This window comes from Chlorocebus sabaeus, chromosome 16, assembly GCF_047675955.1.
Source record: "Chlorocebus sabaeus isolate Y175 chromosome 16, mChlSab1.0.hap1, whole genome shotgun sequence".
In the NCBI taxonomy this organism is placed as follows: Eukaryota; Metazoa; Chordata; class Mammalia; order Primates; family Cercopithecidae; genus Chlorocebus; species Chlorocebus sabaeus.
In genome coordinates, this window is record NC_132919.1 from 11,708,649 (window position 1) to 11,721,218 (window position 12,570).

At 44.0% G+C, this 12,570-nt stretch overlaps 1 protein-coding gene across 1 annotated transcript in view; it reads left to right on the forward strand.

The window, feature by feature from the left end:
- Positions 1-12,570, forward strand: part of DNAH9 (dynein axonemal heavy chain 9) — a 372,533-nt gene that overhangs the window by 265,752 nt on the left and 94,211 nt on the right. Inside the window, exons 51-52 of the mRNA XM_008010391.3 lie at positions 7,382-7,501; positions 9,843-10,031. Coding sequence (XP_008008582.3) covers positions 7,382-7,501; positions 9,843-10,031 — 309 coding nt within the window. The remainder of the gene's footprint in view (positions 1-7,381; positions 7,502-9,842; positions 10,032-12,570) is intronic.

Below are 12,570 nucleotides of genomic sequence, written 5' to 3' on the forward strand. Positions count from 1 at the left end.
TTTAGAAAGGTTTCCGAAATGCCCAAACCTTAAGAATGGACACAGTAATAGTACCTGCTTCATGGGACTACTGTGAGGATTCAAGGATGTGATGTGTATAAAGCATGAGACTAGAGGCCAGCCCGTGATGAAGGGAGCAGCAGGAGCCGCCACCACTACTGAGAGCGTGACTTTAACTGCTCAACCACTACTGCCCCATTTGACAGCATGTGCCGTCTACCACATGCACATCCAACCTCGTGCAGGAATTCAACCACGGCTGTGATCAAGTTCAATCCAAAAGATGTTCTGGATCTTTAATTTCTGTGTGTGCATTCTAGGCACGTAAGATTCTTGCTACAAATTTGTCATGAGGGTAAGGAGGATTTTACAAGTTGTGAAAGGTAGGATTGTAGACATGCCATATGCTTCATGTGACATGGGTTTATTGACCGTTAGATTAAAATCTCTAGGAAAAAGCTCTAGATCAAAGATCCTTGAGACCAATCTCTCTATTTAAAAAGATACTTTGGGCCGGGCGCGGTGGCTCACGCCTGTAATCTCAGCACTTTGGGAGGCTGAGGCAGGCGGATCACAAGGTCAGGAGATCGAGACCATCCTGGCTAACATGGTGAAACCCTGTCTCTACTAAAAATACAAAAATACAAAAAAAAAATTGGCCAGGCATGGTAGTCCCAGCTTTTACGGAGGCTGAGGCAGGAGAACAGCATGAACCCGGGAGGCAGAGCTTGCAGTGGGCTGAGATCAGGCCACTGCACTCCAGCCTGGGTGACAGAGTGAGATCCCGTCTCAAACAAAGAAACAAACAAAAAAAGAGACTTTGGCAAAGCAACTCACCTCCTCTCAATATACTTGTTTCATAATTCACAAGTTCATGGACTAGCTTACTTAAAACAGATGATAATCACCATAACAATGGCTCCTTTCAAAGAATATCACATGCAAGACACCGTCACATCCCCACTCCTGAATTTTTTTTTTAAAGAAGGGGTCTTGCTATGTTGCCCAGGCTGGTCTTGAACTCCTTGCCTCAAGTGAATTTCTTGCCATGGCCTCCCAAAGAGCTAGGATTACAAGCAGATTACAGGCATGAGCCACCATGTCCAGCCCATATTCCTGCTTGTTGGGAGGAAAAGATTTCCCACTAATTTTTATATTTTTCAGTCTCTTCCAGAAAAGCATAACAAGAACCGCATTTTCAAAGACTCTTGACTCAAGTTATTTTAACCAAAGGAACAGTTGGTGCAAAGAGAATGTTTTCAAAATGTTTATACCTTTTCAGTAGCCAACATTCACATGATGGGCCCACTCAACCTGCAGAAGCAATAAGAATATTTTAAAAATCCTTGGCTACCTTTGGAAGGCACTTCTTTTCTGCCAAAATATTTTCTGAAAAAAAAAAAAAATGTATTCTTGCTTTTAACAACCTCCTCTCCATCCTCCACTTAGACACATTCCCGTCAACATCCCAGGAATGTGAGCACTTCCTGCTAATAGCACAGGAGATGGGTTAACACCCATCCCTAACCTGGAGACCCACCCAGGGCAAGAAGATTCTTTCCTATATGCTGTGAGGCCATTCCCAGCCTAGTCCAATCTCACATACATACACCCAAGTCTTACTTTTCGGATTTTAGGATAATTCCAAGTAAAGAATTTTGTATTCATAATACAGAAAGTGGGGGGAAAAGCCTATTTCAAGACAGATTTCAGTTTGATTACTGTATGTAGGACATGATATAGTTTGGATATTTGTTCCTGCCCAAATCTCATATTGTATTGTAATCCCCAGTGCCAGAGATGAGGCCTGGTGGGAGGCCTTTGTGTCGTCAGGAGTTTCCTTCATAGCTTGGTACTGTCTTTATGACAGTGAGTAAGTTCTTGTGATATCTGGTCATTTAAAAGTACGTGGCACCTGCCCCACCAACTCCCTCTTGCTCCTGCTCTGGCCATGTGATGTGCCTGCTCCTGCTTTGCCTTCCACCATGAGTAAAAGCTCCTTGAGGCCTCCCCAGAGGAGGATGCCAGCACTATGCCTCCTATACAGCCTGCAGAATCATAAGCCCATGAAACCTCTTTTTTCATAAATTACCCAGTCTCAGGTATTGCTTTATGGCAATCCAAGAACAGCCTAATACAGAACGGAAATACGTAAAAATGTTAACAGTGGTGGTTATCTCTGGGTGGTGAATTTTGGATGGTTGTTTTGTCTCATCTATATTTTCTTTTGTTCTCTAGTGAAGATATATTAATGTTATGATTTATAAAAATAATAGTAAGAACAAGGAAGGCCCTTTCCTTGAGCATATAATCACACACAGAGTGAAATATCAAATAGTAGAGAAAGGCTTCTGATGAGAAACAAGAATCCCCTTTAATTCTTATATCTCTTTCTGGTGCTTGAGATCACACGAGAGCCTGCTGCCTAGCAGCTCAACTGTGTTCCAGTTGGCCCACGCAGTCTATTTACAGATGATTTAATTAATTGCCAATGTTTAAAACAGCAGGTACTTTTACGTAAAAATCTTATTTTAGGCCAGTTTAAAAATAATCAAAAGATTCTCATAGGTCATTAATTGACCGTGGAGTTAAGTAATGGCTTCCCATTCACACAATTTTGCTCATTTTGTCATAATCCCCACCAACTCCTATTTTTTTCAACACTAGACTCATCTGACAAGTTTCCATTATCTTCCTGCTTTCTGATCCCTTGAATTTCTGACTTCTGTCCGTGTGTTATGCTGGTATCTATTGCTTGATGAATCTTATTGAGACAGTTGACTTTCTGCTAGCTAGCTGGGGCTAGAAGTTGTTCATTTCCATGTCTTCTCAATATACTTATGATAACCAGTTTTATTAGGTTAGCACAAAAGTAATTGTGGGTTTTGCCATTATTTTTAATGGCACAAGTAATGCCATTACTTTAATGTCCGGCGCGGTGCCTCACGCCTGTAATCCCAGCACTTTGGGAGGCCGAGGTGGGTGGATCACTTGAGGTCAGGAGTTCCAGGCCAGCCTGACCAACATGATGAAACCCAGTCTCCACTAAAAATACAAAATTAGTCAAGCGTGGTGTTGCACGCCTGTATTCCCAGCTATTTGGGAGGCTGAGGCAGGAAAATCACTTGAACCCAGGAGGCGGAGGTTGCAGTGAACCAAGGTCGTAACATTGCACTCCAGCCTGGGCAGCAAGAGCGAAACCCTATCTCAAAAAAAAAAAAAAAAAAAAAGTAATGGCAAAAACTTCAGTTACAGCCGGGCATGGTTGCTCATGCCTGTAATCCCAGCACTTTGGGAGGCTGAGGCAGGTGGATCACCTGAGGTCAGGAGTTTGAGACCACCCTGGTCAACATGGTGAAACCTCATCTCTACTAAAAATACAAAATTAGCCAGGCATGGTGGTGGGCTCCTGTAATCCCAGCTACTTGGGAGGCTGAGTCAGGAGAATTGTTTGAACCCAGGAGGCAGAGGTTGCAGTGAGCTGAGATCACACCATTGCACTCCAGCCTGAGCGACAAGAGCAAGACTCCATCTCAAAAAAAAAAAAAAAAAAAAAAATGCAGTTCTTTTTGTGCCAACCTGATAGTTGATATAACCTTTATTTCCTGTTCTATCACATAGAGGCAGCTCCCTTGGAGCTCTCAGCTTTTAAGATGTGTTAGTCTATTCTTGCATTACCGTGAAAAAATACCTGAGGCTGAGTTGGGCGGATCACCTGAGGTCGGGAGTTCAAGACCAGCCTGACCAACATGGAGAAACCCTGTCTCTACTACAAATACAAAATTAACCGGGCGTGGTGTCACATGCCTGTAATCCCAGCTGCTCAGAAAGCTGAGGCAGGAGAATCGCTTGGGAGGAAGGCTGCAGTGAGCCAAGATAGCGCCACGGCACTCCAGCCTGGGCAACGAGAGCGAAATTCTGTCTCAAAAAAAAAAAAAAAAAAAAAAAAAAAAAAAAAAAAAGAAATACCTGAGGCTGGGTAATTCGTAAAAGAAAAGAAGTTTAATTGGCTCACAGTTCTGCAGGCTTTACGAGCAGCATAAGCTGGCTTCTGGTGAGGCCTCAGGAAGCTTATAATCATGGTGGAAGGCAATGGGGAGTCAGCATGTCATATAGCAAGAACCGGAGCAAGAGAGGGAAGAGGGAGGTCCCAGACTCTTTTAAACAACCAGATCTCCTCTGAACTAACTAAGCATGAACTCATTTACCAGCAAGGGAATAATGCTCAACCGTTCATGAAAGACCTGCCCCCATGAGCCAATCACCTCCCACCAGGCCCCACCTCCAACAGTGGGAATCACATTTCAACCTGAGATTTGGAGGGGACAGAGATCCAAACCATATCACAAGATGACGCTCTTACCCTGCCTTCAGCTCCCTTCCTTCTACTTCCCAACTTTTGTTATTACTGCTTATCATTACTTTTGCTTTGTAATCACCAAAACTGAAAATACATTCTCTTCTGTAACCAAAATTAAGTGATCCATGCTCTGTCCATAGACTGATCTGCAAAGTTAAAAAAGCAACAATTCCATTTCTATTCTGTGAACGTGTCTATATTGTTCATAACAGACCTAGAATTACATTTTCTTTTTTTCACACAATCTCTTCACCCCCACTCCCCAGAGTGTCTACTTTTCTTTATTCTCTCTTTCTCTTGCATTAGATCCTTTTGCATAGCATCCATTATTTTTTAACTCTCCATTCAATTAAGTATTCTTTGTTTGTCCTTCTTTGCTGCCACAACCTTTCTCTCTCTTATTCTGCTACGGCTCATTCTCAAAGAACGTTCTCAGAAATGTTAACGAAGAGGCAAATTTTCTGCATTGTTATAGTCTAGAAATGTCTTCGTTTTATTCATAAACTGAACAGTTTTGCAAAGTATTGAATTCTGAGTTGCTAATTTTTTGTGCATAGAACACTGAATTTTGTTGTTGTTGGTTTGTGTGTTTTTTTTTTTCGAGACAGAATTTCATTCTTTTTGCCCAGGCTGGAGTGCAATGGCACACTCTCTGCTCACTGCAACCTCCGCCTCCCAGGTTCAAGCAATTCTCCTGCCTCAGTCACCCAAGTAACTGGGATTACAGGCATGTGCCCCCATAACTGGCTAATTTTGTATTTTTAGTAGAGACGAGGTTTTTCCTTGTTAGTCAGCCTGGTCTTGAACTCCCGACCTCAGGTGATCTGCCCACCTCGGCCTCCCAAAGTGCTGGGATTACAAGCGTGAGCCACCACGCCCTGCCAGAACACTGAATGTTTTATGCTTTTGTCTGGTGAGAAGTCTCATGGGCAGTTAAGGTCCTGTTCTTTTGTGGATGCACTGTTTTCCCCCTTTCCTTGAAGTCTTCTAATCTTTTCTTTTTGGTTCTTGGTGTGTGAAACTTTACACTGATGTGCTTAGCTGTCATTCTTTTTTTATATTGTGTTTGGCATGTAAAGATTTATTTTCTTCAGCTCTAGAAAATTATTTTGTATTATTTATTTGGTAAATTCCCTTCTGTTTACTGTTTACTCTTATTTTCTGAAATGCATTATCTGTCAGACGTTGGACCTCCTAGATCGGTCCTCTGTTTTCTCCCATCTTTTTGTTGCTGTTTGTTTTCTTGTACTTTTTAGGAAATTTCCTCAAATTCATCTTTTAACCTTTCCCTTGATTTTGTTATTTTTTATGTTCACAACAATAGTGATTTCCACAAGAGTTTTTTTGTTGTTGTTGTTATTCTCTCTTCCTTTTAATAACGTCCTGTTCTTGTTTTGTGGATGAGTCATCTTGAATCTCTCCGAGAAACTGTGAAAGTTTTAACTTTGTTGTTGTAGTTGCTGTTTTTATTGTTACCAAAAATCTGCCTCTTTTTCCTAGGTCATTTTTTTCATCTTGTTTAACTTGATCTAAGCCTGCATTAAATTTCTTCTTGTCCTTTCATGTTTACAAGAGTAGTGATCAAAAGCTAATTCTAGGTCTGCAGGCAAGGGCAGAGCTGGTTGACTGGTAGAGTTTGTTTTCAAGATCTGATGAGTTATGCCAGGATGTGGCACCCTTATTTTCTGCCTCTATTGACTTTCTTACGTGGTGACATAGGTGACTGGTGGCATTGTAGACTGTGCATGTGGATGGAGATTTGAGGGCAAGAATCAATAGGCTTCCAATTAATCCTCCTATTTTCGTCTTCCCCTTTAGTCACACCTGACATTTCTGAGATCTCCAGTTTGTATAGGGCTCTGTGGGCTGATCAGTTTCCACTTTGGTGAGCAACAGCTAACTCTAAGTTGTTGTGTCCTCTGCCCTGCTCCAGCGGCCTCCACTCCTTCATCAGTGTGGTCCTCCATAAATCTGTTGGACTCCCTCACCCTCCAAATGGCCCTCACCCATTTGCTTGGTGTAATGGGCTTATGACTGTTTTAATTGCTTCATAATCATTTTAGAGAAGTCTTGGGAAGTATAGGAGGTAAATGAGCATGGCCAGTCTGCCATCCTTAATTGGATGGCTCACCACCTGCTTTTTAAACTGCTTAGATGTTTAAACTTGGCCCTACATTGATTTCTCTTGTGTCTTAGTAATGACCAACAAAGCAGCCTGAACCCCAGTTATTGCACAGACCTGAGATGTATTTGGAGGTATCTGCTGTGTGTCCCTGTATCCTTGTGCATAAAAATATGTACTTAGAGGACAATAAAAGCTACATGCTTCAATTTTAAATTCTTAACACATTTTTTAAAACTTGAAATTGTGTCTTTTTTATATTCTCATACATTGTGTTAATGGAAGAGACTAGATGAGGTTAAGTAAAAATTACCTTGTACTCTAGGACCTTAGAGCCAGTGGAGGACTTAGATTCCAGACAACCCAGCCCCAGACTAGCTGCAGCAGGTACTGGCAGTGGTCCTCCCTGGCTCACATGGGTTGCTGTTGACCTTTTTCATGCTAACCCCAGTTTTGATGTGTTCTTGCTTCTAATGGCAGCACTTGCACCATTTTGTCAGGCTGCTGGAACCCATTTTTCTCCAACTCAAGCAGAGGCAGAATTTATGCACCCTTCCCCCTATCCATATCCCTCACACCTCGTAGCTTTCAATACCTCGATCGATGACCACAGTGGTGGGGTATGAAGCTCAGCTCTCTCATCTTGGGGCAGGACATCTCTGGATGTCCACTCCACCCTCCCACTGCAGGATCAAGATGAAGTCCATGCTAGGACCCCACCTGAGATCTTCCCCGAATGTGCCTTCATTTCCCTCTCTGCCCTGCTTTCTCTGGTCCCTTAGGAATGCCCCCGCAGAGTGCTTCCTTCAGAACCAACTCCATGTGAACCCTCATCTAAGGAGCACTGGCAGTGACATGGGCTAAAATGACTGATAGTCCTTGTGTTCCTTCCTAAACAGCACCTTAATGAAAACCTGGCAAAGCTCACAGCCAGGTTTGAGAAAGCAACAGCAGACAAACTCAAATGTCAGCAAGAAGCCGAAGTGACCGCAAGCACCATCTCCCTCGCCAACCGCCTGGTGAGTGTAAGGCACAGCAGCCCGAGCTGTAATTATATGAGCAGGCTTGTCAAGTGCTGCGGAGGTGCAAGATAGATGAGCACAGCACAGCAGCGCTTTGACTTGGAGGGAAGTATTAAAATGTGCTGAAATGCAGAAATTGAGTCCTGAGGAAAATGTGGATGCATAAACCCTGATCTGGTCAAAGGAGTTTTCTTGTAGACATGGTTGGGAGGATGGGAGCACTGGATCTGTCAGGCAGCTCATGCAAAATGTGAACACGCTTATATTCATGTGTATTGACCAGAGGAAACATTACAAGACAAAGCTAGCATTTTATAGGCAAACTGTGATGTTCCTTTCTATGTAACATTTCATTATAAGGGTGTGGCCAAGATTAGGAACTAAGATAGAAACAGAAAAGAATGAGACCTGTTGACCCTGAGTATTTCAGAAAACACACACACACATATACACACATGCTCCAGCCTTCCTGGGAAATCAAATCTGCAGGTCAGGGCAGCGGTGCTTGTGTTATGAGTGTTTGTTTTTGCATAATAAATTACTCCAGAACTTAGTGGTTTTGCACAATAACCATTTCACAGTATCTCACAAGTTTGTTGAGGGCAGGGCTCAGCTGGCCAGGTTTTCTGCTGCATATGGTCATGACTGGGGTCACTCGGTCCATTCAGCTAGTGGTTGGGCTAGAGGCCCCAAGACAACTTCCTTCACATGCTGAGCATCTTGGCAGGGATGGTTGGAAGGGAGGATGCAGCTGGGCCTCTCTCCCTTCCTATGGAGCCTCAGGGCCTCTCCACACACTCTCACTAGCAGGGTAGTCAGACGTCTTGCATAGTAACTCAGGACATCAAGGGCAAGTGTCCCAAGAGGCAGGAAGTGGAAAGTCCCAATATCTGAAGACTTGGGAGTGAAAACTGGCACAATAGCACTTCCACTGTACTCTTTAGGTCAAAGCAGTCACAGATTAAAAGGCAGAGAGCACAGACAGCAACTCTTAATGACAAGAATGTCAAAGAATTTGCGGCCTTTTTAAATCCCCCAAGGCTTGTATTTCTCATCCCATATATCAGCTAAGACTCTGAAAAGCAGAGTCAAATGGATGTGATTTCTTTTCAAGCTAGAGACTTTACAGCACCCTCCTCACCAGTGGAGGGAAGTACAGTCCACACCTCTTTACATTTATTCCAGCCACCATTGAATTACACAGCAGAGCCAGATGTTTTAATCTGGGGAGTGGTGAGTCATAGCCATCACTGAACGGAGTTGTGATGTAATGAAGACCAGCCATACCCTAATGTGTGTCTGTGCAATTGTCACTGGACCAGCTTCTGTGTGGCTTTGGGATGGTCAGTTTAGCTGAACAGTTCAGTGTAGAGACAGCAACTCTTGCCAGTGTGCAAGAAGTCCTCCAGATCTCCTAGCTGGCCTGCCTTCCATTCAGCTCCCTGCTGGGTTTCCAAACTTAGCGCAGCCTTCTCTGCCTGGCTGGAGCACTTTCTGAGTCAGTGCTCCTGGGAGGCAGTGTGGCACTCTGCTCTAGAAGTCAGGATGTTCAGGCTCTGAAGTCACCCCTGTCTCTACCAACCTAGAGATTCTGGTCAGCTACTTGGACTTTCTGGCCTTTGTGGAATCTGAAAACATGCGTGGGAATGATTGGGTTGGCAAATCTCTAAGGTCTGTCCAGGCTCTGATGTTCTATGATGTTATCATTCAAAGAAAAAATAAAGGGTGAGTCCTAACGCAGAAGCAAAGCTCTGCCATACCACTAACAGTCGTCTGTAGAAAGGATGACTTTTCTCCCAGGGAGACTATACCAACCCAAAGAGAGCTAGGGGGTCAGGACTTTGTACACACCCATGACCTTACTATGCTTCTCTGTGTCTCAGTTAGCACAGCTGTCTCCTTGCCCGCTGTGAATTATTTATGGTGCATGGACTTGATTTTGTTTATGTTCATTTCCCCATCATTTGGAAAGGAGAAAGAAGTGGCTAATTTTCTAACATGTTCCACAGACCAGGTATTGTGCTAAATAATAATCATACATGATTATATTTCATCCTCTCAACAACCCTTTGATTGAGTGATATCAGTCTCCACACATAAAGCAGTCAAACCTGTCATCTTTCTATGGCTCATATGATGCATGACACAGAATGGGGCTTGTGTACTGAAAGCTTTGCTGCAGGCAGCACAAATCCCCATTGATGGAAAGGGCCATATAAGTGATGTTCTGCCTCTTCCCGCTATGAAGCATGCAGTGTGCGCTCTCCATGGTGGAATCATGACTCTATGACCTGCTGTGTAACACGCCTCCTCTCCTCTCTGGCTTTTGAAATGGTAGGTTGGAGGACTCGCTTCTGAAAACGTGAGGTGGGCAGAAGCCGTGCAGAACTTCAAACAGCAGGAAAGGACGTTATGTGGAGACATTTTACTGATAACGGCCTTCATTTCCTACCTTGGCTTCTTCACAAAGAAATATCGGCAGAGCCTCCTGGATGGGACTTGGAGGCCCTACCTGAGCCAGCTGAAAGTACGTATGGCCTGAATTTCTCCCGACCACATCAGCCTTTGTGCACTAATGGGAAGACGTCACGGTCATAATTCACATCCTCTGGTGTCCTCCTGCACACTCACCCCCACCACCCTCTGAGCACCAGGTGTGAAACCTGCGTACCCGTGTCCTTCCGCACTGCCTTGCATTGCTGCCCACTGCCCTCCAGACCACCCGGGGGCAGCACGTCTGCTCTGAATGCAGTCCTCCGTGGGAACACTAGTCCTCTTCCCTGCAGGCTGTCTCCTAGCAATCCTTAAAGCTGTGAAACCTGGGAGATAGAAAAAAAAAAAAATTATTTTCGTCTCTGATCTCCCCACTCCAGGGTCAAACTTCATAGGAGCAGTCAGGGAAGGTTCTCTTTCCCAGATCCTACCTTGCACCTTGTTACTGGGCCCCAAAGCTACACAACTTGTGCCAATGACTCACGGATATCTTCCGTTCTGCTTCCATCCTGCATGATCCCTTGAACAGCTGCTCACATGCTTCTTATGTGGGCTGTGCAGCTTGTCCTCTTCGTGTGGCTAGGTGGATGTTACTCCCAACTCATCCCTTTACATCACCCGTCCCCCAACTCCCTGAAACGTAACAAAGTAGAGAAATACTGGTTTCTTATTAAAGGGGATTCAAAGTTGTACCTGGACCCGAGCATCAGAAGAAGTCCTAATACTTTCTTGGCCCTTTCACATCACTCATAGCAACCCACAAATACTCCCTGTGTATTTAGCATGTCCTAGCACTCCACTATACAGGGGGCACACAAAACGTTCAGGACCGGGATACCTTTGGCAAGTTCACAGTCCACTTGAGGAGATTAGAATCATAAAAGTCAGCTAGGGTGAAAGTCAGCCCCAAATTTCACAATATAAGGTAAAAGCTGCATTCCAAATCTATTTGTAAGTAGAACCTTAGAACAAAAACTCTTTCTATCTTGATGATTGTTTTCTCAGATCAGCTCATAAAACCCTGCTCACCTGACAATTAGTGGAACAGTAGTTTTAAAAATGTTACAGTGCTAGCAAATAAACAAAAAATAAAGCAGTTATTTTACTCATCCTAAACACTTTCGGAAAAAGGAAATTGTTGAGGGAACCATTATTAACTGAGTGAATGAAGATGAAGAGCTTAGTAGCAGCTCAGTGAGGATTTTTCTGGCTTTGCTTGGGTTCCTAAGCTTTCTTGTGTCATGAACGTCTTTGGCAGCCTGGTGAGGCCTATGGATTCCTTCTCGGAATAATGTTTTTGAGCATGTCAAATAGAATGCATGAGATTACAATGGGAAAAAATATATTGGAACACATTTCTGGTCCCAGATAAGAATCCCCAAGGGGCAGATTTCCCTTCAGAGGTTTGCTGGGTACTGTGGTACCGGCCATTTGTGCCCGTGGTAGATACAATTAAGAGGATGGGAGATGGTTTGGAGAGGTTTCCTTGGGATAACTGGGCAAAACAAGCTTCAGAGAGGAGTGAGATGAAGGGGTTAAAAGGGTATTTGTCTAAACCTCGAAAGCATTATGCTAAGTGAAAGTAGCCAGACACAAAACGTCACACACTGTAGGATTCATTTATAGTAAAATATCCAGAAGAAGAAAATCCAAGGGGACAGAAAACATATTCATAGTTTCCACGAGCTGGGGGTAGAGAGAAATCGGGGACGCTGTTGAATGAGTATGGGATATGGGGGAGATGAAATGTTTTGGAAGTAGAGCTGATGGCTGCATAATGTTATGAATAGACTAAATGCCACTGAATTGTGCACTTTAAAATGGTTAATGTATTTTATATGAATGTTACCTTAATTTAAAAATATATACAGGGGTCATCAATGAAAAAGATTGCCTGTAAAAAAATTAAGTGAGCCCGGCACGGTGGGGTCACGCCTGTAATCCCAGTACTTTGGGAGGCCAAGGCGGGGTGGATCGCCTGAGGTCAGGAGTTCGAGACCAGCCTGTCCAACATGGTGAAACCTCATCTCTACTAAAAACACAAAAATTAGCTTGGTACGGTGCTGGGCACCTGTAATCCCAGCTACCTGGGAGGCTGAGGCAGGAGAATCGCTTGAACCCGGGAGACGGAGTTTTCAGGGAGCTGAGATCACGCCACTGCACTCCAGCCTGTGTGACGGAGCGAAACTCCAAACTCCATCTCAAAAAAAAAATAATAATAATAATAATAATTCAGAGAGCAGAAAAGGGCTAATAGAGAAGAAAAGGAAGTGTCTAGGGCACACACAGGAGCCCTGAAGGGGCATAAGAGAGGCCACAGGCAAGTTCTCAGACTGAAAATAATCGCCAGCTTCCCACAGGCACCAGCAGGCAGGTTTGCAAGAAAGAGTCCTGCAGGTGAATGGGGTGTTTGGGGAAGGGGAAAAGAAAACCCATCCGGCCTCTTGCAAGCTGGTGAAACAGACGAACGGAAAGAGTGGTTTGTGCCGGCTGGTACAGACAGGAGCAAACCCACTAGGCATGGGACCTGGTGCTGGTTCCTGGAGCATGCACAAGAAACACAGACACATAGC